The sequence below is a fragment of the Haliotis cracherodii genome, unplaced genomic scaffold (genome assembly GCF_022045235.1).
Source record: "Haliotis cracherodii isolate W230 unplaced genomic scaffold, xgHalCrac1.p SCAF_11, whole genome shotgun sequence".
Taxonomy (NCBI): Eukaryota; Metazoa; Mollusca; class Gastropoda; order Lepetellida; family Haliotidae; genus Haliotis; species Haliotis cracherodii.
This window is the reverse complement of record NW_027266266.1, coordinates 2243591-2270444: the sequence shown is the minus strand read 5'-3', so window position 1 is coordinate 2270444 and position 26854 is coordinate 2243591. Positions and strand designations below refer to the sequence as shown.

Genomic DNA, 26854 nt, shown 5'->3' with positions numbered 1-26854 from the left:
AACGCCGCACTCAGCAATATTCCAGCTGTATGACGGCGGTCTGTAAGTAATCGAGTCTGGACCAGACAATCCAGTGATTGATAGCATGAGTATCGAACCACGCAATTGGAATATGGGCGTGTGGAATGTATTTAAGTTTAACATGAATACCCCACTCAGACACAGTATACTGACACCAAGCCAACCAGTCCTTGTTTAGCCCCTTAATGCCGAGCTCCAGGCAGGGTAACAATAAGTACAATCTTTAACGTCTTTTGGAATGACGCGGCAGGGAATCGAACCCCGGACCTTCCGCTCTACCGCTAGACCCCGGAAGCGGTCGTTAATCCTAATAAGATATTAACAGTACATTCACTGGCATCGACGCTACAACCTTCGTTTATGAAATGCTACATACTCAGGTGTTAGAAGGTATACATTCTATAGCGGAAGGACTAATTACATTAAACAAATGAAGTTATACAATACACATTTGGTACATATATGTATGTTTAGAACATATGCACCTCCAGAAGTATAAATAGCATTGAGTCATTGAGCGAGGCTTTTGCACCGGGCATAGTGCTTATATATAGGTCAGTTGTGTCGTTCTCCTGGCTTGTCTGATTCACAGCCTCAACTCTCAGGGAAATGCTCTCTGATTCGTCGCAGTCTAAAGTATGGCGCTTTTCATTGGACAATCATTTATGTCAACACAAGCGGGTGTGCGGTGTGTATTCCTGTGTTCTGGGTCAGGCAGTGGGGTTTCCTCGCGGGGGCAGTGTGGAGAGTCAACACTCGAAAGGCCAACTGACACAGATTCTAGCCGAAAATGGAATGTTTATCGGTGGAGTTGTGTTCAGTTTCAACCTGTGTTGCTGGATTTGTTGGGCTGATCATTGCAGTATACAAGTAAGTGTAGCCGACAGCTTGCATGAGTGTGTGAGTGAGTTGTGTTTAACGCCGCTTTTAATGGTATTCCAGTTGTATCACGGCGTGTCAGCTTAATGTGGGAGGAAAGCCCAAACTGATGTAGGTCTCAAACGTTTACCACTTCGGTGAAACCAACAAGCACGGGTTGGGTGCTGACAAACCTAGAAACATAATCAGGGCTGAACAGGATTCGAACTCACAATCATAAGTTTCTGGCGTACCCAAGGGATGCTACTCTGCACAGCAAATCGCTGCACCTTTGACGACAGGGCCACCCATGCCCCCACAGCTTACAGGAAGTTCCGATAGGGAAGTTTTGATGATATATACTCTGTCAAGTCAGTACTGTCAGAATATATAGAACTCTACAGTATGTACAAAGGCTGATTAAAACAGTATCTTATGTCAGTAGGAATGGTGCAGACCAGGAATCATAATCAGGTGAACCTGGGATCCTTGCATGTCTATGGGAGACAACTCTGTACTATGAATTGCAGCAGCACTAGATCAGACAATCCAGTGGTTGACATCATGAGCATCAATCTTCGCAATTTGGATACGATGACATGCATCAACCAAGACAGCGAGCCTGCAAGCCTGAACAACCGTTCCCGTTAGTCGCCTCTTAGAACAAGCATAGTCACCTTTTATGTCAAGCATGGGTTGCTGAAGACCTATTCTACCCCGGATCTTCACAGCATCAGCAGCTGAGCAAGAAGCACCAGCATGGCTGTACTGTTGGGGAATTGCTGTTGTTTATCCACACCTACATGTTGCCATGTTTACATCCCAGGTACATGACATGGACCCACGACACGTTCAGGAAGATGGGGATCCCTGGACCGGCACCAGGAATTCTGGGAAACATGTCAGATTTTGCAAAGGATGTAAGTATCAAATATGTTGCTGTTGATCATAACCAAGTTGAATATTATAATAAATATTATTTTATAAGATAAACTTCTTGTATCTCTGTCATAAGTATGTAAATCCCATCCATGCAAGATGGCTTTAAAGAAAATCACCAAATCGGAGAAACTGGTTGTAATTGAGTGTGGTCACCTGGCCCCTTAGTGAGTGAGTGAACGAGTGAGTGAATGAGAGAGTGAGTGTGTGAGTATTGTTTTATGCTGCTTTTAGCAAAATTACAGCAATATCATAGCGGGGGACACCAGAAATGGGCTTCTCACATTGAAACCATGAGGGGAATCGAACCGGGTCTTCGGCGTGATTATATAGAAAAAAATCAGAATATGTGAAATTTTCAGAATGAGTATTTTACAATTTGAATATGTTTATTATGTACCCTTTCTCCAAACATAATACACAAGTATACTCTTACAAGCGATAATCATAATAATTAACGATAACAAGCTGTTGAAGTTAGATAATTAAGCCACAGTTGACATGCGAGGCCACCACAATTAAGTTTTTTGAAAATCACATCTTTGAATCATTTTAGGCTGAACCATTAAAGTAACAGAAAAAAATGTTTTTGCCAACCCTCAGGACAATTAATTGAGTACAACTCCAGCCGAGAGTGCTTTATAGAACCAAGGATGGACTAACAGAATCTGAAGTTTTATTAATCAACCCCCCTCTCTATAAATATGTAAATATGACCACCATGAATGGACTGTTACAAGTCAAAATCATTTCACATGAACTGGATTAAATTTGACTTTTGAATATGTTTCAGTATCTCTATACATGTATTTGTCTATACACTCAAACATTGATCAGTATATAACATAAGGATTTCCCTGGGGCTATCTAGAGTCAAACAATAGTTATTGGAGTCGTTGGCATTAAGATGGGAGACTCCATTGATAAGCAGAACTTCAAGTGGTGCAGATAATATTATTTTACAGTCTGCGTTTTTAACCACGAGTCTGAAGCCTGTGTCTAGTAAGATTCTGTTTGGTCTAGTAAGATCAGCTAATAAAATGTCATTTGTTAATAATAAATGATGCTCGGAGCCAAGTTTGGACTACAGGTTTTGGCACGGCATCCTCCAATCAGTCAGAAAGCTTCAGACACCAAACTACAGGGCCGATTGCTAACTGTTACCTCTAGTAAAATGGTTTGGTCCATCAGTTGATAATATAACTGCAGTTGAATCTATGCAGATATCTAGCAGCGTGTAAACATTTTCTACATGTCAAATCATCCCCACCAAATCATGTTATTAATGGTGTATGTAGTAATAATTATCCATCATCCTTTATCCATTATAGTATAAATAAAATAATTGTAAACTTTTGGGCTCGAATAATATGCTATCAATAGTCTAGCTGTGTAAAATGGTCTTATGATATGCTTCTAAAACTGGCATGTAGACATTTGAAAGTTCTAAAACAAGTTTATGTTCACTATTTAAACCTACATTTGAACATGAATTTATTTAGGTTGTATGACAATTAACAAGTTTAAAATTTCTTGATGTAGATGTGGGTCACCCAAACTTCGAACTGAAACGGGGCGTTATTGTGGAGAGCCAACAGAACAACAAATTTGCATATTTTGTCACAAAAAATGTGTTGAAAATTGATATCATTTTTCACTTGTACTTGAATACTATTGTTAAATCAGAAACTAAAATATTTTGGGATAGTCCCATTTAGATATGGGTGTTGATCTTACTACTACTATCCTTACTATCGAGATATGTATCGTATCTGAACGTCGCTATCAAGATATGTATCATATCACAACCTTACTATCGAGATGTGTATCGTATTTCAACCTTACTATCGAGATATGTATCATATCTCAACCTTATTATCGAGATGTGTATCATATCGCAACCTTACTATCGAGATGTGTATCGTATCTCAACGTCGCTATCAAGATATGTATCATATCGCAACCTTACTATCGAGATGTGTATCGTATCTCAACGTCGCTATCGAGATATGTATCATATCGCAACCTTGCCATCGAGATGTGTATCGTATCTCAACCTTACTGTCGAGATATGTGTCATATTGTGACATAACTATCGGGATATGTACAGTATCGCATTGTATCGCAACCATCCTATGATTACTTTGTGTGTCTGTTTCAGGGATTAACCAAAACTGATGTCCGGTACGTCCGAGAATATGGACGGGTTGTTGGGTAGGTAGAGCCATTAGTGATGTCATTTGATTGTGACATCATGGTAACCAATGATGTCACAATGGTCTGCAAAGCATTGTGATGCAATTTCATTGCAGCGATATCTACAATGTAGATATCGCTTGATCTCGCCCAAGCAATACTTTAGCAGTACTTTTTACATTTATGACACTGCTTATTACTGTCTAGAAACTGAAAAAGTTGGAAGAATGATGTTGGATGATAAATAAAATCTCACCCTCGTGTCTTTTGATATCAAATATATCAACACTCGTTGATAAAAGTGGAAAAAACCCTTGGCAAGCCTCAGAGTTTTTCCACTTTTCTTAACTCGTGTTGATATATTTCATATCAAAAGACACTCGGGTGAGATTCTCGATATCATTGATGTTTTGGTTTATTATAAACAGCGATAGACTTCGACTATACTCACCACCTTAAGAAACGCAAACCATGGAAACAGAAAAGTATGTACGTTGAGCAGAGATGTTTCCAATGTGTACCACTTAATGACAAAACTGACAATCAGTCACGTGTTACCGCAGTGTCCTTATTCTTATCACGATATGCTGCATGTAACTTCCAAACTTTACACGCTAATCCTGCACAAGACAAATGGTGTATGTTGATGCATTCATGAGCGTCGGTTAAAGCAACATGACAGTATGTCGAACAATCTTAATCTCTTGAATATGAGTAATTCTTTATATATTAACCAACACATGTGGTATTTGCCTTTCTTTTGTTGGTGAGTATATATTGTAAAGTACTGCAATTAATCAATTTGTGCAGTGATGACAAAACCATACCAGCAGAAATCTGTATGTTCATGATGTGTGACGATGGCATGTATCGTTATTATACTTCAGTCTGTTCCATGCTCGCTACCCGGTGATGTTGGTGTCGGACCCGGAGATGGTCCGGGAGATCTGCGTCAAACAGTTCGCCAACTTCAACAAGAGAGTGGTAAATACGGGGAAAAGGTTTATAACTTGGGATCAGACTTGTTAACTTTACTCTAGGTCACCGACTGAGGTGTTTCGCTATAAGCTGATTAACACTAATTAATTACAACCCAATTTCTATATGACCATGACCCAATTTCTATATGACCATGACCCAATTTCTATATGACCCATGACCCAATTTCTATATGACCCATGATGCAATTTCTATATGACCATGACCAAATTTCTATATGACCATGACCCATTTTTTATATGACCCAATTTCTGTATGACCATGACCCAATTTCTGTATGACCCATTATTTCTAAATCCTTTTTGAGCTCCACTTTAGACAAATGCAAGGACTGCCTTTTTAAAAAGCCACACCAATCTTGACAATTGTCGAATGATGTCAACAATCTTCAGCTGTGTTAGTGTTCGATATCATTCGAACCTTACGTCACAATACCATTCAAATGATGTCAACATTGCCGGATGACGAAAGCAATACAGGCTTGCATTTCACTGATGAAGAATAGGGGTTATAATAGGTCTTCAGGAACCCATGCTTGCCGTAAAAGGCGACTATGCTTGTTGAAAGAGCCAACTAATGGGATCGGGTGGTCAGGCTCGCTGACTTGGTTGATGCATGTCATCGTATCCCAATTGCTTGGATCGATGTTCATGATGTCAATCGCTGGATGGTCTGGTGCAGCTCGATTATTTACAGACCGCCGTCATATAGCTTGAATATTGCTGAGTGCAGCGTTAAACAACGAATAACCAAACAAACACTGGTGACAGGACAAATACAGAGGCGCTGATTTATGATTATGTTTTAATGCTCACCTCTTCATGAACACTTATGATCACTATTTGTTCATGATTCATTAACACATGCTCATGATATAGATGGAAACACACAGTGGACACTTTTATAGCAGAGGTTTCTTATGATTAGGGAAAGAGTAATTTTTTCTTTTTTTTTGCACATAACTGCATTGACTGAATAATGTTGAACACCTCTAAAAAATCCACATTTGTGACGAAATAATGTTTTTTAGCAAATTTCCTGCCATGGGCTCTTAGTTTGAATTCATAGAAACTATTTACAGTCTGTGCCAAAAAAAATTCAATCTTCTACTTCGAGCTTGGCCCAAAAGATCATAGTCAGTAGACTTTAATGTTACTGTAATTATGGGCTGTTCTCAGCTGGGCTTACAAGCCAAACATAAGTTTACGAGATGCAGACTTTGGACGAGTGACCAATGACTGTTTACATCTGTACATTGTCTCTGACAAATGCTTGTATTGTTGGTGTCAGGACCCAGGGCCAGTGGACAAGTCATTCCGAGGTGCGATCACGGTGGCGGAGGACGACCACTGGAAGTTTATACGCAGTGTGCTCAGCCCCATCTTCAGCTCCAGCAAAATAAAACAGGTGAGTCTGCCTCAGGTGATGCTTATCACAAGAATGATTTCTTTTGAATTATTTTAAAACTACCATGACTTGAAAACATGCTCCTAATGCTTGTCGTAAGAGGCGACTAACAGGATCGGGTGGTCAGACTCGTTGACTTGGTTGATGCATGTCATCGTGTCCCAATTGTGTGGATTGATGCTTATGATGTCAATCACCCACTGGTGTTGTTAGTTTGTGCTCCATTGTCGTCTTTATCTTGATGTCATAACGTGTGTTCATAAGTTGCCACTGTGCTCGTCTCTGTCCGCAGGAGCTGGGTTATGTTATGATTCTGTCTGTGTTCCATTCCGTGAACTTTCAGAATACATTTACCCCTTACCTAGAGAACATATCAATATCATTTCCACATAACATGCTCTACTTGTCCTTGGCTACAACAGAGTAGATGTTTCATTTCATAATTAATGACCCGTGAAGATCCTGGTCAGAAAACGTCTTCAGCAACCCATGCTTGCCACAAAAGTCGACTATGCGTGTCGCAAGAGGCGACTAACAGGATTGGGTGGTCGATGACTTGGTTGATGCATGTCATCATATCCCAACTGCTTAGATTGATGCTCATTATGTCAGACTGCCGTCATAGCTGGAATATTGCTGAGTGGGGCATTAAACAACAAACAAACAAACAAACAAACAAAATTATGACAAGCCACAACAGCAGCTTATGATCGCCTGGGGGAGGGGGATGTAGGAATGGGTGCTATCCGTCCATCCATCACATTTGGTTCCTGAGCATTCAGATTAGCCCTAAACTGGAGCCTTTTGCTTTGAGGAAATTTTCAAAATATTACTTTTCTGTTTTCCATGACTGCATTTCCAGAGCATCACTGGATCATGAATCATTACGTTTCCTCATGTATCCATTAAGCGGTAAACTGCTGATTTTTATGCTTTTGAATTTGTTATCTAATATATTTTTTCTCATTCCATCAAAATACAAATGGAAAAACTGATGATAGCCACTTCTGCTAGTGATCTCACTGTAACACTGTCCTACTGACTGAGATGGGATGGCTATCAGACAGCGAGCTGCATATTATCACCACAAACTATACTACTCAAAAGAAGTTAAGGATCACCCGATTCTTTCATATTGGTAATGTTAATCTGTCATGGCATGATAGATTAACTATTGTAATATGAAAGAATCAGGTGATCCTTAACTTCTTTTGAGTAGTATATTTAGAACTAGTCCTGTGCAGGTTTCGTGGTCAGATGCTTGAATCTTGCACTCATTAGATCATACCATTTGCATGGGATATGAGTATTTCATGCTTGTGTTTTGTGTAATTTGTAGATTTAATACAGCTTATTGCAATGTATGCAGCTTGGCATTCTGGTATCCCCCGCAGTGATATGGCGGTATGTTGGTGGGACGAGGACCATAAAACCGTACTCCCTCCATCAATGCTCAAGTTATCTGCTACATATCTTGTTCTTGTTCGTGAAGATGGTCTCTGGCATTGAGAAATGTACAGCGCAGTTGACGAGGAACTTGACGCAACTCTCGGAGGGAGGGAAAGGTGTTGAAATGAAAAGGTAATTTATCCCTTGGCTCAAGTAGATGTTGCCATGGTAACAGAGGTCCATCAACAAATCCTTTTCATCAGTTCATCAGAAAATACTGGTCCGCCTTACAACATAAATGCCTGCAGACTTATGATAGTTGTGCTGAGAGTCATTGTATCATCCAAAACTGGCTCCCACAGGAGATATCGCTTGGGTGAGATCAATGTAGATATCGCTGCAATGAACTTGCATCACAATGCTTTGCAGACCATTGATGCCCATGAGTGAGTGAGTGAGTATGGTTTTACGCCACTTTTAGCAATATTCCAGCAATATCACGGCAGGGGACACCAGAAATGGGCTTCACACATTGTACCCATGTAGGGAATCAAACTCGGGCCGAGCAAACATTTTAACCGCAAGGCTACACCACCCGCTTGGAAGGAGAAGATACAGCTGTAAGATGGTTTTAGTTGTTTCGTGGGGGGTCGCCATATTGTTTTCGAAGCCCGTTCGCAGCGGTTTTTGTTTTCGATCTAGTCCCCATTTAATACGACTGAATTTAGGAAAAATGAAAACTTTGAAACAAATTATTTTTTCTCTATTTGCCTGCCGAGAGCACATTTTTGGGAACTGTAGATACATTCTTGTATGTATGTTTATTTGTTGTTTATATAAGGCCTTGACCCCATTAGACGGGGCTACGCTGTCATGCATGATAGCGGAACTTGAAATTAAGACAATAGATATTATTTGGTAGAAATGGTCGCGGAAGTGGACTGCAGAAAATGAGCGTAACTCCTGTTAAGTGACCCCAAATGCAGCACCCGCTGCCCTGCAAACCGTTGTCAAGCAACCCATGTTGCTATGCAGCTATCACTGCCAGGCAACAACCATTGCCAAACCATGAGCAAGGGCAACTATTGTTGCCAAGCTGACCATCCGCTGTAAAGCGGACACTAAGCCATCTGCTGCGTTATGGATTGTTTCCATGTATGCCAACATGCCCTGTATGGTAGACTGACAAGAATGTTTTACCACGTAAATACTCATATAGATGTGAAAAGCTGACGTCCATTGACTTATGCTTAGTGCCCTGGCATTAGCCTGCGTGGCCGGTGAGAACTGCAGATTACCCGACGAGTCCATCTCCATCTTAAATGCATCGTAAGGGTCATGAGACTGTGCGCTTGGCAACAGTGAAGTCAAATCCACAAACTCACCTCTCCATACTTTCTCTCGTACAACTTGACGGACGTGAGCAGTGATAGAATCGGCCTGGAAGTTCAGGGAATCCCCTGTTCCCTGATTGGTTGACCCTGGGCCTGACTCTGCACGTGGTGTAACATCTTCGGCCATCCCCTTGCCTGGCATATTCAGTATGTTGTTGAGTTGGCTAGGTATAGCTAGCATCGACGGAACGGTCCTCACTATCTGCTTCAAGTAGCCAATTAGCGTCTATTTGCACATTTGGCAATGGGGGTCCGTGCGGTGGAGGTCTAGCTGATCTCAGTGTCCTACCAGTCGATGTTCCTGGCTGGATCGTATTCTCCATCCTGGGTATCTTCGCACTCCTTACTCCGTCTTTTAGGTGGCATTCTTAATAGTAACTAGGCCTCCTTGCAACAAACTACAGGTGAATGCGAGAATAGAAAATCTGTGCCCTATGGCTAAAAGCTGTGCCCTATGACTCAAGTGCTGCATGAGCCGATGCCACGCTATAAGATGACATAGTAAATATAACCAAACGCTACTATACCGGACGTGTCAAAAGCGGATCTAGGCAAGAGACGATGGCATCATGCAAATCAGCACGTAGACGCACAGAATAAAGGTATTTAGCTGTAATAATAATAGCAACAGTGCCAAGTTCTGAACACTAAATGCTATTAACGCCACACTCAGCAATATTTCAGCTATATGACGACAGTCTGTAAATAATCAAGTCTAGACCAGACAATCCAGTGATTGTCATCATGAGCATCGATCTACACAATTTGAAAACGATGACATGCATCAACCAAGTCAGCGAGCCTGACCACCTGATCCCCTCAGTTGCCTCTTACAACAAGCATAATCGCATTTTGCAGCAAGCATGGTTTGCTGAAGACCTATTCTACCCCGGATCTTCACGGGTCAGATACATTCTTGTCTAACATGTAAATCCAGTGTGAGTTTGGGTTAAAGGAGACTAATACCCTGCAAGTGATTCTGTGGCATTTGATTGGCTAACCAAACAAATTTTGTTTCATTTATGTCTCCATAAAAACAATAAAAAATAAGCATGCCCACTGCCCCTACTGTTTCCTGATTGGCTGATAATAGAATAGAATGTAGCTCTTTGTCTTCATTTTTGTGTGTTAATGATTTAATAAGCATCCTGTGCCTCAATGTGTTTGTGCGTTTATGGAGTTAGAAACCTAAGAACCGGTGTACAATGCAGATTTACACAGGGTGATTACAGTTATACATAAACACAATAAAATATTGAAAAAGTTCCTACTTATCCCAACAGTTTGTATGCTATAGCCTTTCATGTGACTACAAGTACCCATACGTGATGTTCTTCTTTCATTGTGCCACCTCCGTGGTCTAGTGGTAGAGCGTCCGCCCGGAGAGCGGAAGGTCCGGGGTTCGATCATCCGCCGCGTCATCGCGTCATACCAAAAGACATAAACAGATGGTACTTGTTGTTACCCTGTCTGGCGCTCGGCTTTAAGGGGCTAAAAGAAGGACTGGTCGGCTCGGAGTCAGTATACTGTGTCTGTGTGGGGGATTCATGTTAAACTGCAGCATGGTATCTCAGTGAGCTAGCACTATAAATCGGCATCAGTCCGGAACAGTACAAGTAGCCACAGACACACACACATGCACGCACATCGCTATATAAGTGAAATAATCTTGGACACGACGTTAAACCCCATTACACGTCACCACCTGTTCTTTCATTGTCAGCGTGTTTGGGAATTACACCATGGACGTCATGGCCAGCACTGGGTTTGGGATGGAGATGGACTGTCAAGTCAACGCCGACAATCTCTTTGCCAAGAATGCGAAAGAAGCAATGAAGTTTCTCGATTCCAAAACAAAATTTGTGTGCTGTAAGTTTGAGGAGTGAACTCCTAGAGTATTAGGGCTGGGATAGATAACTCGGGTGGGTACTGAGTAGGACCCAGGTACGCACAGGACTACCCGGACCCGTGGTTAGTCACGTGATATATTGTTTAATGACAATATCACTCCATGGTTACACTACAAGTGACTAATATTCACATTTTTTTCTGTCTATGCATCCATTACTTCTTACTTGTATGTTTGAATACAGATAAAACTTCAGTCAACTTGAGTGTGTTCATGGCCAGATCGTTTTATAGTGTACCTAAATATGTTTTACAGTGTACCTAAATACCTTTTATAGTGTGCCTAAATACGTTTTTCCAGGGCTAGGGTCAAACTATTCCCAGTGGGTACCCGAGTAGGGTCGGGTAATAGGGGTATGGGTACCCGGGTAGGGTCGGGTAATAGGGGTATGAGTACCCGGGTAGGGTCAGGTAATAGGGGTATGAGTACCCGGGTAGGGTCGGGTAATAGGGGTATGGGTACCCGGGTAGGGTCGGGTAATAGGGGTATGGGTACCCGGGTAGGGTCAGGTAATAGGGGTATGGGTACCCGGGTAGGGTCGGGTAATAGGGGTATGAGTACCCGGGTAGGGTCAGGTAATAGGGGTATGAGTACCCGGGTAGGGTCGGGTAATAGGGGAATGGGTACCCGGGTAGGTTCGGGTAATAGGGGAATGGGTACCCGGGTAGGGTCGGGTAATAGGGGTATGGGTACCTGGGTAGGTTCGGGTAATAGGGGTATGAGTACCCGGGTAGGGTCGGGTAATAGGGGTATGGGTACCCGGGAAGTAAATTTGGACTCGTCCCAAGTAAATAGAGAATGTTTCTGTGTTCGTGGGTGTCTTCAAAGTGGTGAACGTTTATGACCTTCATCATCTTGGGGGTCATCGACAGGTCGTGATGTAGGGGAAGTAATGTTCAAACTGATATTAAAACCAACTCACTCACTCACTCACTCACTCACTCAATCACACTCAAAAATCCACCCACTCACTCACTCACTTACTGGAGAAGACTGCTGCCATGTTTTGTAAAGATGTGATCTAGTTCGGCCAAAACAGAACATGAATATGGTCTACATTGTGATAAATGAACTGACTGATCAGAGAGAATAAATTCATGTGAATGTAAAGAAATAGTTTTGTCACATATGAATGGTAAAATGTCTGTTGAAAAGAAACAAGTTGGCTCTTAGGCAATATATTTTTCACTACTGCTAAACAAAGATCTGAGGACATTCCATTAAGATTTACATAAGAATGACCTTTCATCCGACCAATCAGATCGTCGTTTACATGATTGGGAGAATGACAGTCAGAAAATGTTAACATGGGCTATTTTGAAGGACAGTTACGGTCTGCTCCACTGATTCCGTCAAAATCACTGTCAGCCATCTATAAGACATTCTATTTTTTTAAACAAGACTTTTGTCAAACCATATTTCAAAGCATAGTCTGGAATGGGAGACGCCAGTCTGAAACACTACTGCCATAATGCTCAAGAAAGCTACTTTCTGATTGGCTAATGTCGATTTCTTGTTTATTTCATTGGTCAGTCAAAGTTTGTGAAAGGTCGTTTTGATGTGACCTGTGATACATTGCCCTCAGATCTTTCTTTAGCGGCAGCAAGAACTAAGATCTCAATGGGACTGGTTCAGATGAAAAGAATTGTCTCCCTTCCATCAGATTGAAAATTGAGGGTTCAGGTATAACTCAGAGGTGTCAGGGGTGACTGGATTGTCTGGGGACACAGTAATTGGTGAGGTTTGAGGGTTTTTTCAGTGATGTTCCCCTTCATGAAGTCTGTGTTTGAGGCCCTGGATGTGGGGGTGCTGTTTGTTTCAGTGACGTTCCCCTTCATGAAGTATGCGTTGGAGGCTCTGTATGTGGGGGTGCTGTTTGTTTCAGTGATGTTCCCCTTCATGAAGTATGTGTTTGAGGCTCTGTATGTGGGGGTGCTGTTTGTTTCAGTGATGTTCCCCTTCATGAAGTATGCGTTTGAGGCTCTGTATGTGGGGGTGCTGTTTGTTTCAGTGATGTTCCCCTTCATGAAGTATGTGTTTGAGGCTCTGTATGTGGGGGTGTTGTTTGTTTCAGTGATGTTCCCCTTCATGAAGTCTGTGTTTGAGGCCCTGGATGTGGGGGTGGTGTCACTGGCACCAAGAAAATTCTTCTTTGGTATGATGAACGAAGTGGTTGAGGACAGACGGAAGGCGGAGTCGGTAGGTGCACATAGCAGGAATTTCTCTTTCACTTTGAATATTGTTATCAATAATGTTATGTTTTGCAATTTCAAGGTCAAAATGTCTTAATATGCTCAGTAATCATTTCTTTCACAGAGCACGTTCTTGTGATGAAGTTGGAATCACACAACTCTTTTGGTAGAGATTTCTTATTTTATTGTTAAAACACGATGCCGAGGTTTTGTTTGAGAATGTAAAACCTGAAGCGAGGGAAAAGCCTTTACAGCAATACATTGTATTTTTACAATGTATTTAACATAGACTACATCCCTTTATAGACTGTTATATTACTCCAACTATGTGTACAACAAACAAAGCAGGGTAACTACATTTTGTTATGTAAATACAGTAAACTACTTTTATAACGAACATGCTTGGAACGAACTAATGGATATAACATACTGTTTTTTAGTCCTGGGCATTTGCTGTATATATGCTTATAATGAACTACGGTTATAACAAACTAAAATTAGTGGTCCCTTAGTTTGTTATAGCCGTAGTTAACTGTAAAGCAACAATACCCTTTCCATATCCAATAGAAATCTCTGCCTAAAGCAGAGTCGATTGTACGATTCCGACTATATCATGAGCATGCGTTTATGAATCACTATCAAATAGTAATAATATCAGGTGTTTGCGAAAAGGTGAGCGTATACTGCCCTACAAATTCCAACTTTTCTTCCCGTTCATACTGCTGTGCATCTCGGGGATGAAAATAAACATGTTTGTTTCGTGTAGAACCCACGGGACATGCTGGACGTGATGCTGACGTCTCACAAGTTAGACAACACCCTGGAGGAGGGGGATTTCAGGGATGCAGCCTTCAAGTTTGACAACAAGAAGAAAAGAGGTAAGGGAAGTGTACCGTGTTATTTTGTGAAGAGACTTTCAGATAGTGGTGACAAGAAGTTGGATTTAGGTCTTAATATAGGGTGGGTTCACTTATGGAGTATAACAAATAAAGTGTTAAAGTGCCAAACATTGCATGTCTATATATAAAGCACATACTGAACTGGTGCCATTTGATATTAAGGAATTTTATAAATGTTTTTTTTTTAGAATTTCCATTGCAGCTATTTTGACATGGCCTAAGAGAAATGTTGGGTCAGTTACCTGGTTTGGGACCATAACGTGTTAAAAAGGCGGGGGATATAGATGACTTCGTCGACTTTACGCTTGTTATCAGTTGTGAAGGTAATGCTATATGCGTCGCTTCCTGTCGCCATCTTGCATCTACCTACCTATGTTGTAGTGCTCATGTTTGGGTAATAAAGTGTTTGATTGCTGTCCTCTTGAGGACCTTGTCACTGGTCAGTGTCACACCCTGGTGATGATTTCCTGTATATTTTAGTCGTAATAAAAAGAGTGTCATTTGCTAAGCTTGCTGTCATGGCATCTACACCGAAAAGGAAGTACCATAAAAAAATATTCTGTAATCTGCGTGAGTTCCGATTGCCAAAAGTAAATCTGTGTTGTAATGACATCATCGCCCAAAAAGAATGTATTATCGAGAGTGTATTGTGTTCTGTTGAGTTTTCTTTTGCTGAGATTGAAATATACGAATCAAGGTGATAACAACATGAGGCAAATTAGTTTTAGAAAGCTTACATCTGTTTGGCTCAAGAACTCACTTGTGCGTCATTTAGATTGGGAGGTCAAAGTTCGCACACGATTCACGTTCCATTGAGGCATGTCCTATCTGCAGCGAGGTATCATATCGGAGGCTGAGATGCGACTGGAATGAGATTGTTTGTGGTTGTTGTTGTTTTTGTTGAATAACGCTGCACTCAGCAATATTCTAGCTATATGACAGGAGTCTGTAAATAATCGAGTCTGGCACAGACAATCCAGTGATTGACCTCTTGAGCATCGATCCATGGAATTGAGATCGTTGACATGCATCAACCAAGTCAGCAAGTCTGACCACCCGATCCCGTTAGTCGCCTCTTACAACAAGCATAGTCGCTTTTTACGGCAAGTATGGGTTGCTGAAGACCTATTCTACCCCGGATCTTAAGGGGTCGCAACTGGAATGAGATAGTTTGTGTATCCATGGTAACGTATAAAGTTACAGCCAGTAGTACAGTGGTAATGGGGACATATTGTGAACCGGTTCCCCAGGGGGAGAGTTTCAAGGATGTTGTTTACATTTAAACAGGGCTGACCAATGAGGAGGTTCTCGCCAACTCTGTGATATTCTTATTGGCTGGATATGATACAACCTCGACAGCCTTGACCTTTTGCTGCTATCTCCTAGCAACCAACACTGAGTGCCAGGAACGTCTTATTGAGGAGATAGACACAGAAATTGGAAAAGTAAGGGTTTGATTAATATAACGTAATCATAGGGTGTGTTATCACAATGTACTGAAACTATTAGACCCATTGTCCACCACTGCTTCTGTTTGAGCCGATTAGCATGATGTTAAAAATAGCCACCCGATCAGATTATTCACATGAGCAGGATGGTTGGTTGGTTGTTTGTTTGTTGTTTAATGCCACACTCGGCATTATTCCAGCTATATGACAGCAGTCTGTAAATAACTGAGTCTGGACCAGACAATCCAGGGATTGACATCATGAGCATCGATCTACACAACTGGGATACGATGACATGGATCAACCAAGTCAGCGAGTATGACCATCCGATCCTGTTCATTGCCTCTTTACAAGCATAGTCACCTTTTGCAGCAAGCATGGGTTGCTGAAGACCTTTTCTACTCCGGATCTTCACGGGTCGAGCAGGAGATAAAGAGACAATGAGACATTATTTCTGAAATGAGACAATGGTGGCAAATGGATGCATAGTAGGGCTGAGACAAGTCCAGATGTACTCCCCGGGTACCCACTGTAGATATCAAGAGATGAAAAGTTTGACTGTAGACCTTGCAAAATGTATTTAGATACATGTGTAAAAGGATCCGGTCATGCATACACTGAAGTTTACTGCATGCAGTTATATTTTTATTCAAACATACAAAAGTCAGAAGGAATGGGTGCATTGTCAGAAAAAAATGGGATCATTAGTGACTTATGTTGTAACCATAGAGTTTTAGATAATTTTTGTCATTAAACGATATGTCACGTGACTAACCATGGGTCCGGATAGTCCCGGGGTACCCTAGTACGCGAGTTACCCGTCCCAGCCCTAACCTATAGTGCACCAGATGAACAATGATACGCTCATTGTTTTGTGTTTTCAAAAGTCACAGGTGCCCTCCCATTCTTTTTTGACCTACCAATCAGTCTATTTTATGCCGTTTGTTTTTCATGAATGTAATTATCACATTAAATTGTAAGCCTTCCTTCAGACCTTACCTACCTATGACAACGTGATGAAGCTGCCCTACCTGGACAGGGTGTTCTCCGAGACCCTCAGAGTGTACCCTGCCGTCACCAGGTGAGTGGGGTGTCTATCAGGGTGATGAAGCTGCCCTACCTGGACAGGGTGTTCTCCGAGACCCTCAGAGTGTACCCTGCCGTCACCAGGTGAGTGGGGTGTCTATCAGGGTGATGAAGCTGCCCTACCTGGACCGGGTGTTCTCCGAGACCCTCAGAGTGTACCCTGCCGTCACCAGGTGAGTGGGGTGTCTATCAGGGTGATGAAGCTGCCCTACCTGGACAGGGTGTTCTCCGAGACCCTCAGAGTGTACCCTGCCGTCACCAGGTGAGTGGGGTGTCTATCAGGGTGATGAAGCTGCCCTACCTGGACCGGGTGTTCTCCGAGACCCTCAGAGTGTACCCTGCCGTCACCAGGTGAGTGGGGTGTCTATCAGGGTGATGAAGCTGCCCTACCTGGACAGGGTGTTCTCCGAGACCCTCAGAGTGTACCCTGCCGTCACCAGGTGAGTGGGGTGTCTATCAGGGTGATGAAGCTGCCCTACCTGGACAGGGTGTTCTCCGAGACCCTCAGAGTGTACCCTGCCGTGACCAGGTGAGTGGGGTGTCTATCAGGGTGATGAAGCTGCCCTACCTGGACAGGGTGTTCTCTGAGACCCTCAGAGTGTACCCTGCCGTCACCAGCTGAGTGGGGTGTCTATCAGGGTGGGGTACCTGCCGTCACCAGGTGAGTGGGGTGTCTATCAGGGTGATGAAGCTGCCCTACCTGGACAGGGTGTTCTCCGAGACCCTCAGAGTGTACCCTGCCGTCACCAGGTGAGTGGGGTGTCTATCAGGGTGGGGTACCTGCCGTCACCAGGTGAGTGGGGTGTCTATCAGGGTGATGAAGCTGCCCTACCTGGACAGGGTGTTCTCCGAGACCCTCAGAGTGTACCCTGCCGTCACCAGGTGAGTGGGGTGTCTATCAGGGGGGGGTACCTGCCGTCACCAGGTGAGTGGGGTGTCTATCAGGGTGATGAAGCTGCCCTACCTGGACAGGGTGTTCTCCGAGACCCTCAGACTGTACCCTGCCGTCACCAGGTGAGTGGGGTGTCTATCAGGGTGGGGTACCTGCCGTCACCAGGTGAGTGGGGTGTCTATCAGGGTGATGAAGCTGCCCTACCTGGACAGGGTGTTCTCCGAGACCCTCAGAGTGTACCCTGCCGTCACCAGGTGAGTGGGGTGTCTATCAGGGTGGGGTACCTGCCGTCACCAGGTGAGTGGGGTGTCTATCAGGGTGATGAAGCTGCCCTACCTGGACAGGGTGTTCTCCGAGACCCTCAGAGTGTACCCTGCCGTCACCAGGTGAGTGGGGTGTCTATCAGGGTGATGAAGCTGCCCTACCTGGACAGGGTGTTCTCCGAGACCCTCAGAGTGTACCCTGCCGTCACCAGGTGAGTGGGGTGTCTATCAGGGTGATGAAGCTGCCCTACCTGGACAGGGTGTTCTCCGAGACCCTCAGAGTGTACCCTGCCGTCACCAGGTGAGTGGGGTGTCTATCAGGGTGATGAAGCTGCCCTACCTGGACAGGGTGTTCTCCGAGACCCTCAGAGTGTACCCTGCCGTGACCAGGTGAGTGGGGTGTCTATCAGGGTGATGAAGCTGCCCTACCTGGACAGGGTGTTCTCCGAGACCCTCAGAGTGTACCCTGCCGTCACCAGGTGAGTGGGGTGTCTATCAGGGTGATGAAGCTGCCCTACCTGGACAGGGTGTTCTCCGAGACCCTCAGAGTGTACCCTGCCGTCACCAGGTGAGTGGGGTGTCTATCAGGGTGATGAAGCTGCCCTACCTGGACAGGGTGTTCTCCGAGACCCTCAGAGTGTACCCTGCCGTCACCAGGTGAGTGGGGTGTCTATCAGGGTGATGAAGCTGCCCTACCTGGACAGGGTGTTCTCCGAGACCCTCAGAGTGTACCCTGCCGTCACCAGGTGAGTGGGGTGTCTATCAGGGTGATGAAGCTGCTCTACCTGGACCGGGTGTTCTCCGAGACCCTCAGAGTGTACCCTGCCGTAACCAGGTGAGTGGGGTGTCTATCAGGGTGATGAAGCTGCCCTACCTGGACAGGGTGTTCTCCGAGACCCTCAGAGTGTACCCTGCCGTCACCAGGTGAGTGGGGTGTCTATCAGGGTGATGAAGCTGCCCTACCTGGACCGGGTGTTCTCCGAGACCCTCAGAGTGTACCCTGCCGTCACCAGGTGAGTGGGGTGTCTATCAGGGTGATGAAGCTGCCCTACCTGGACAGGGTGTTCTCCGAGACCCTCAGAGTGTACCCTGCCGTGACCAGGTGAGTGGGGTGTCTATCAGGGTGATGAAGCTGCCCTACCTGGACAGGGTGTTCTCCGAGACCCTCAGAGTGTACCCTGCCGTCACCAGCTGAGTGGGGTGTCTATCAGGGTGGGGTACCTGCCGTCACCAGGTGAGTGGGGTGTCTATCAGGGTGATGAAGCTGCCCTACCTGGACAGGGTGTTCTCCGAGACCCTCAGAGTGTACCCTGCCGTCACCAGGTGAGTGGGGTGTCTATCAGGGTGGGGTACCTGCCGTCACCAGGTGAGTGGGGTGTCTATCAGGGTGATGAAGCTGCCCTACCTGGACAGGGTGTTCTCTGAGACCCTCAGAGTGTACCCTGCCGTCACCAGGTGAGTGGGGTGTCTATCAGGGTGGGGTACCTGCCGTCACCAGGTGAGTGGGGTGTCTATCAGGGTGATGAAGCTGCCCTACCTGGACAGGGTGTTCTCCGAGACCCTCAGACTGTACCCTGCCGTCACCAGGTGAGTGGGGTGTCTATCAGGGTGGGGTACCTGCCGTCACCAGGTGAGTGGGGTGTCTATCAGGGTGATGAAGCTGCCCTACCTGGACAGGGTGTTCTCCGAGACCCTCAGAGTGTACCCTGCCGTCACCAGGTGAGTGGGGTGTCTATCAGGGTGGGGTACCTGCCGTCACCAGGTGAGTGGGGTGTCTATCAGGGTGATGAAGCTGCCCTACCTGGACAGGGTGTTCTCCGAGACCCTCAGAGTGTACCCTGCCGTCACCAGGTGAGTGGGGTGTCTATCAGGGTGATGAAGCTGCCCTACCTGGACAGGGTGTTCTCCGAGACCCTCAGAGTGTACCCTGCCGTCACCAGGTGAGTGGGGTGTCTATCAGGGTGATGAAGCTGCCCTACCTGGACAGGGTGTTCTCCGAGACCCTCAGAGTGTACCCTGCCGTCACCAGGTGAGTGGGGTGTCTATCAGGGTGATGAAGCTGCCCTACCTGGACAGGGTGTTCTCCGAGACCCTCAGAGTGTACCCTGCCGTCACCAGGTGAGTGGGGTGTCTATCAGGGTGATGAAGCTGCCCTACCTGGACAGGGTGTTCTCCGAGACCCTCAGAGTGTACCCTGCCGTCACCAGGTGAGTGGGGTGTCTATCAGGGTGATGAAGCTGCCCTACCTGGACAGGGTGTTCTCCGAGACCCTCAGAGTGTACCCTGCCGTCACCAGGTGAGTGGGGTGTCTATCAAGGTGGGGTACCTGCCGTCACCAGGTGAGGGGGGTGTCTATCAGGGTGATGAAGCTGCCCTACCTGGACAGGGTGTTCTCCGAGACCCTCAGAGTGTACCCTGCCGTCACCAGGTGAGTGGGGTGTCTATCAGGGTGATGAAGCTGCCCTACCTGGACAGGGTGTTCTCCGAGACCCTCAGAGTGTACGCTGCCGTCACCAGGTGAGTGGGGTGTCTATCAGGGTGATGAAGCTGCCCTACCTGGACAGGGTGTTCTCCGAGACCCTCAGAGTGTACGCCGCCGTCACCAGGTGAGTGGGGTGTCTATCAGGGTGATGAAGCTGCCCTACCTGGACAGGGTGTTCTCCGAGACCCTCAGAGTGTACGCTGCCATCACCAGGTGAGTGGGGTGTCTATCAGGGTGATGAAGCTGCCCTACCTGGACAGGGTGTTCTCCGAGACCCTCAGAGTGTACCCTGCCGTCACCAGGTGAGTGGGGTGTCTATCAGGGTGATGAAGCTGCCCTACCTGGACAGGGTGTTCTCCGAGACCCTCAGAGTGTACCCTGCCGTCACCAGGTGAGTGGGGTGTCTATCAGGGTGATGAAGCTGCCCTACCTGGACAGGGTGTTCTCCGAGACCCTCAGAGTGTACCCTGCCGTCACCAGGTGAGGGGGGTGTCTATCAGGGTGATGAAGCTGCCCTACCTGGACAGGGTGTTCTCCGAGACCCTCAGAGTGTACCCTGCCGTCACCAGGTGAGTGGGGTGTCTATCAGGGTGATGAAGCTGCCCTACCTGGACAGGGTGTTCTCCGAGACCCTCAGAGTGTACCCTGCCGTCACCAGGTGAGTGGGGTGTCTATCAGGGTGATGAAGCTGCCCTACCTGGACAGGGTGTTCTCCGAGACCCTCAGAGTGTACCCTGCCGTCACCAGGTGAGTGGGGTGTTTATCAGGGTGGGGTACCTGCCGTCACCAGGTAAGGGGGGTGTTTATCAGGGTGGGGTACCTGCCGTCACCAGGTGAGTGGGGTGTCTATCAGGGTGGGGTACCTGCCGTCACCAGGTGAGTGGGGTGTTTATCAGGGTGGGGTACCTGCAGTCACCAGGTGAGTGGGATGTCTATCAGAGTGTACCCTGCCGTCACAAGGTGAGTGGGGTGTCTATCAGGATGGGGTACCTGCTGTCACCAGGTGAGTGGGATGTTTATCAGGGTGGGGTACCTGCCGTCACAAGGTAAGGGGGGTGTCTATCAGAGTGTACCCTGCCGTCACAAGGTGAGTGGGGTGTCTATCAGGGTGGGGTACCTGCCGTCACAAGGTAAGGGGGGTGTCTATCAGGATGGGGTACCTGCCGTCACCAGGTGAGTGGGGTGTCTATCAGGGTGGTGTACCTGCCGTCACCAGGTGAGTGGGGTGTCTATCAGGGTGGGGTACCTGCCGTCACCAGGTGAGGGGGGTGTCTATCAGGGTGGGTTACCTGCCGTCACCAGGTGAGTGGGGTGTCTATCAGGGTGGGGTACCTGCCGGGTTCCGGGTGCAGTTTTTGGGAGACTTGTTAAGGTGCATGTTTTAGGCGATATTTGGGTTTCGCCAATACGTCATTTAAAGACTCCGAGAATTAAGATGTTCAACGAGGAAAATTGTGTGCCCTTGTGTGGGATATTTCTTATCACACTTAGCAATGCTTTTCAACCAATCAAATTGATACATACAATTACTGATGATGATGATGATGATGATGATGATGATGATGCCAGTCGATGGCACCAATATTTGTGTCGTGTTTTCCAGGATTGGCCGCAAGACCAAGGACGCCACCACAATAAAGGGCTACCACATCCCGGCTGGCATGTCCGTCAACTTCCCCATCTTCGCCATGCACCATGACCCTAAGTTCTGGTCCGAACCCGAGAAGTTTGACCCCGACAGGTCAGTGTCAGTGATGTGAACTTGAACACTGCGCTCAGCACTATTCCGACCTGTACATTGAGTCTGGACCAGACGATGCAGTCATTGGGTTACAAACAAACACAACCAAATCACTGACTACTTGATCCGTTAAGGTGCCAGCAATATTTCAGCTATATGATGGCGGTCTGTAAATAATTGAGTCGGGAACAGACAATCCAGTGATTGATATCATGAGCATCGATCCGTTGGGATCGATGACATGCATCAACCAAGTCAGCAAGCATGACTACCCGATCCTGTTTGTCACCTCTTACGACAAGCATAGTCGCCTTTTCCAGCAAGCATGGGTTGCTGAAGACCTATTCTACCCAAGATCTCATTAGGTCTATGACCAAAATAGGTTGATGGGGACCCCACTGGGATTATAGAAGTGGGATCAAGTTACGTTTGCAGAGTTGCACCCCTTAGCTGAACCAGTATCATGGGTTCACATCCCCAGTTATGGTTCTTATTTTATTCAAACAAGCATGAAATACGTATATCCCCTGCCAATTCCGCCATTTACATTCAAAGTCGTTGCCATGGAAACTCGAAAAATATTTTTTTCAAAAATCCCAAACTATCAAAAGGCACAAGTTCACCACTAGACCTAGTTATGGACCAAGTTTGTTAAGGATATCTCTCATGGTTTATGAGGTCTGCTCTGGAAACAAAACGTGACTGACGGATGGATGGATGGACGGACGGACAGCACCCATTCCTATATCCCCCTTCCTGTTCATGGCGGGGAATAATAACCCTTGGTTCATGTTTTTCACCAAAGTGGTAAATATGGATGATCTGTCACTGTGGGCTTCCCTCCAACTTACAGCTGACACGCCGTGATGTAACTAAAATCCTTTCCAAGTTGGCTTTAAACCAAGTTCACTCAATCATGTGTATGATCTGTATTGATCATTGTCAATGTGTTGTCCTTTTCATGAGTCGATAACGTCACAAGGCTAGAGGTCTGTATAACTGAATATTAACTGATTATACTGTTGAAATGCTTCAATAGTAATCAGCAAAAGAATTTTTATCGAATAGTTTTGACTATACATTTTATTGTTAATGATTCATGCATTGCTTTACAATGAGGAATGTCTTTTCGTAGGTTCCTCCCAGAGAACAAGGGACAACTTCACAATTATTATTATGCTCCATTTGGCGTTGGACCCAAAAGTTGTATTGGAATGAGGCTAGCGACCCTGACCTTCAAGATGACGGTTGTGACCATCCTGCAGCACTTCCGCCTGGAGACCACGCCCAACACGGAGGTATGGTAGTCAGCAGTGAACACAAGGCATGGGTTTGTACCCATGTGGGGAGTCAAACCAGGGCCTTTTCTATGGCAGGTGAACACATGAACCACGACCCCTACACCACCCAACTCAATTGGATGACATGTACAGGTTGGATTTAGATGGATGATGATAATGATGAACATGATGATGATGATGATGATGATGACGTTGGAGATTTCGCACTCGGGGAAATGGATGAATGACTCGAGTGACTGAAAACTTGAAACAAAGTAATTGTTTGGCTCAGGCTTGCACGGAAACAATTGTTTCTTGTAGCGCCGCTTGAAAAAATATTCTCTCAAACAAAACTCCAAGGCCTGATGTTATACAAGTTGTGACATGCTTGACCTACTTGACCGGCTCCCCCTGCTCTTTTATGCATGTTGCCCCCCCCCCACACACACACACCCACACACACAGAGTACCTGGCCATCAATCAACAAAGATCAAGGCTACTTCATCCCATCTGCCTAATATGAACTTATTAACTCTTTCAACACCGTAGGCCGGTTATCCGGCCAGGAAGCATCGAGTCCCCTGGTTGACTGGTGTTGAAAGAGTTAAGCATAATGACCCCACCTATGTATACTTTATCATGGCGCTGACAAACGGCCTTGTGGTTAAAGCGTTCGTTTGTTCCAGGTTCAATTCCCGACATGGGTACAATGTGTGAAGCCCATTTCTGGTTTCCCCCACCTTGATATTGCTGGAATATTTCTAAAAGAGGAGTAAAATCAAATTCACTCACTCACTCACTAATCCTTTATAACTGGCTTCCTGTCTTATTAGCTTCCTTCTGTTGTCATTACTTAACCTACTCATGTTTGTATGCAATTGTTGTTACTGTTAATCCTCCACCTACCATATATATTCTGTACCATGTTCATTATTGCCAAGGCAGAAGACGTCCCCTTAAACACTTAAAACAACATCATTATTCAGCCTTGCCTGACCACAGTATAAGGATCTATACCAAAACGTTGCCATTACAGTAAAATAAAGAAGCTGTTATCCATGAAATGGTGTCTCCCTTGTCACTTGTAACGGCCCAACAGACCAAGTCTCTAGATGTTCAACAAGTCGGCACAGGTTTAACCCTGGGTTACAACTGAGACTGGCTGCTGGTTGTTGCAGGTGCCCCCGGAGTTGGAGAAGGGCGTGTTCGTCAAGCCGAAGAATGGAATGTTTCTGCAGCTGGTCCAGAGAGGACGATAAGTCTGGCACCTCCTCAGGCACTGCCTCCCTCCAGCCATGCAGTGGTTGGATCACACTACTTAACTTGTATCAACTCTAATACATCTAATAGTGCTATTTTTAATTACCGTATTCGACGTAATAAGCGCCCCGCTCTAATAAGCGCCCACGGCGACATTTGCTAAGATATTGGCTAGTGAACAATCCCAATGAGCACCCCTTCCGATTGATCAATGTACACAAGACTTATTTATTCACGTATAATACGCACTCATGTGTTATATGCCCCCTTAATTATGGGCATTTAATTCTGGAAAAATATATCTGTCGTACATAACATATCGGGCTGTCAGCATAAACCACAAAATTTATCTTTTTTTCACCAAAATAATATTCTAATAAGAGCCCCCTATTTCTAATTTTGAGAGTGCCCTGGGCGCTTATTACGTTGAATATGGTACATGTTCATCAGTGCAAATGTGTTTCATGTCGGAGGAGAAAATTCACCATCCTCTGTGCTGATTGTTCATGTTGTTAATTGGTCTGGTTGTTAATTGGTCTGGTTGTCTGGACCTGAAGCTTACTCACAATACGCCTGCTGTAGTTTTAATAAAGTTCTCTTCTGAGAGTTTTTTCCGCCATTGTTAATGTAGCATGTGCCTATATATTTAATGTGTCAAAATGTCAGTGTGAATATTATATGAGGATTTAATTGTATCCATTTTGAAAATCCACTGTTCATATATTTTCAACCTTATAACGTTTAGTTTTTGTCGACAATATTTTTGTCAGCGGCCTGTAAATAGTTAAAACTATATGGACCAGACAATCCAGCTTTTCAAATCATGAGCAACAATCCATGCCATTAGGGTATCTTAACATGCAGTCAACAAAGACCACCCCGCCCATCAGTTGCCTCATATGACTATCATAATTATGTTTCTGAAGACCAATTCCAATCCGGAAACCCCATGGGGCCCTTATAAAGAGATGATTGGCTGTTATTTTTGGGTTGAAATAGACCAAAGCAAACAAATGTTCTGAAGATTTGTTACATATCAAACATGCTTCATGAGGTTATAATAATGTTCCTGTGTTTTGTAAAAGCATATGAAATCTGTCATGGTTACACTTAAATTTGCCATTTTTAAGCATAATAAACTATTTTCACAACATAAACACTGTTTATTTTTAACTGACCAGGACTGATGATTAGAGATCCCACTGTGTCACAAAAAACACACTTGTGGGGTCCCCAGGGACGAGTTTATCATGTAGGTAGTGGTATGCAGGAGACTTGACTGTGCAGAGTTGTGTCCCTTAGAGGCCAGAACGAGTTGCCATGGGTTCCAATCACAGCCCAGCATTACATCTCTTTGCTGGACATTGCTCTTATTTGTAAACAAACATGTTTATTCAGAAATTGGCAGACTGGCCAATGGAAGCCTTTGAGTGCACTGTACATATTATTTTGCATAGATATGCTTCTACTAGCGAGTGAGTGAGGGGTTTAACACCACTTTTAATGGTATTCCAGTTATATCACGGTGTGTCAGCTTCATGTGGGAGGAAAGCCCAAAGTGAAGCCCAAAAACACGGATATGGTGCTGACAAACCTAGAAACATTTGGGCGAACCGTAATTCAAACCCACAATCATAGGTTTCTGGCGGGCCCAAGGGACAGCGCAGCGAACTGCAGTGCCTTAGATTCCCTGGCCATCCGTGCCCCCACAACTGCCAGAGAGAGGAGAATATATCTGCACACATTAGTGATGGTATCACTAGCTCTCCGTAGGGCTTCGATGACAGCACGTGGAGCCATACAACCAATGTAAACAATGGATAAATATGCAAATGGAAACAGTGTTTCACATTATAAGATATTTTCTCAATGAAAGTTAACCACTTATTGACACATGTTTATCTAAAAGTGTAAATTTCTCACAAATGAAACTGGTGAAAATCATGTAATTTGATGAATGGACTCTGTAAGCTGTGACGAATCATCCCATGTAGGTTGACCGCAAGGAACTCTGGGTAGGAGAATGGGTTCAAATCTCAGATTGATTTGATCTCGATCCATAATCTGCAGCAAGACTGCCAAGCCCTTTGGTTTTATGAACGTGGTCTAGGGCTGAGATGAGTAACTCATCCGGTTAGGGACGGGTAATAGGGGGTTGGGTACCCAAGGTAGTAAATTTGGACTCCTCCTAACCCTAA

The 26854-nt window shown here is 45.1% G+C and overlaps 1 protein-coding gene across 1 annotated transcript; it reads left to right on the top strand.

The window, feature by feature from the left end:
• Nucleotides 1–745: 745 nt before the first annotated feature.
• LOC139455223 (cytochrome P450 3A24-like) lies at nt 746–25696 on the top strand. The gene is made up of 14 exons (XM_071236769.1): nt 746–891; nt 1706–1799; nt 3980–4032; nt 4902–4998; nt 6304–6420; nt 7913–8001; nt 10927–11072; nt 13187–13311; nt 14071–14182; nt 15491–15648; nt 16644–16732; nt 21978–22115; nt 23251–23413; nt 24575–25696. Exons 1-14 carry the CDS (start codon nt 812–814, stop codon nt 24653–24655), a joined length of 1542 nt encoding a protein of 513 aa, XP_071092870.1. The 5' UTR covers nt 746–811; the 3' UTR covers nt 24656–25696.
• The last annotated feature ends 1158 nt before the right edge of the window (nt 25697–26854 follow it).

Bases quoted from the DNA above. Each gene is read 5' to 3' on its own strand.
- LOC139455223 (XM_071236769.1), top strand. From the start codon at position 812: ATGGAATGTTTATCGGTGGAGTTGTGTTCAGTTTCAACCTGTGTTGCT. The intron at 6,421-7,912 runs GTGAGTCTGCCT...TTGTTCGTGAAG, and splicing joins GCTCCAGCAAAATAAAACAG to ATGGTCTCTGGCATTGAGAA. The intron at 14,183-15,490 runs GTAAGGGAAGTG...ACATTTAAACAG, and splicing joins TGACAACAAGAAGAAAAGAG to GGCTGACCAATGAGGAGGTT.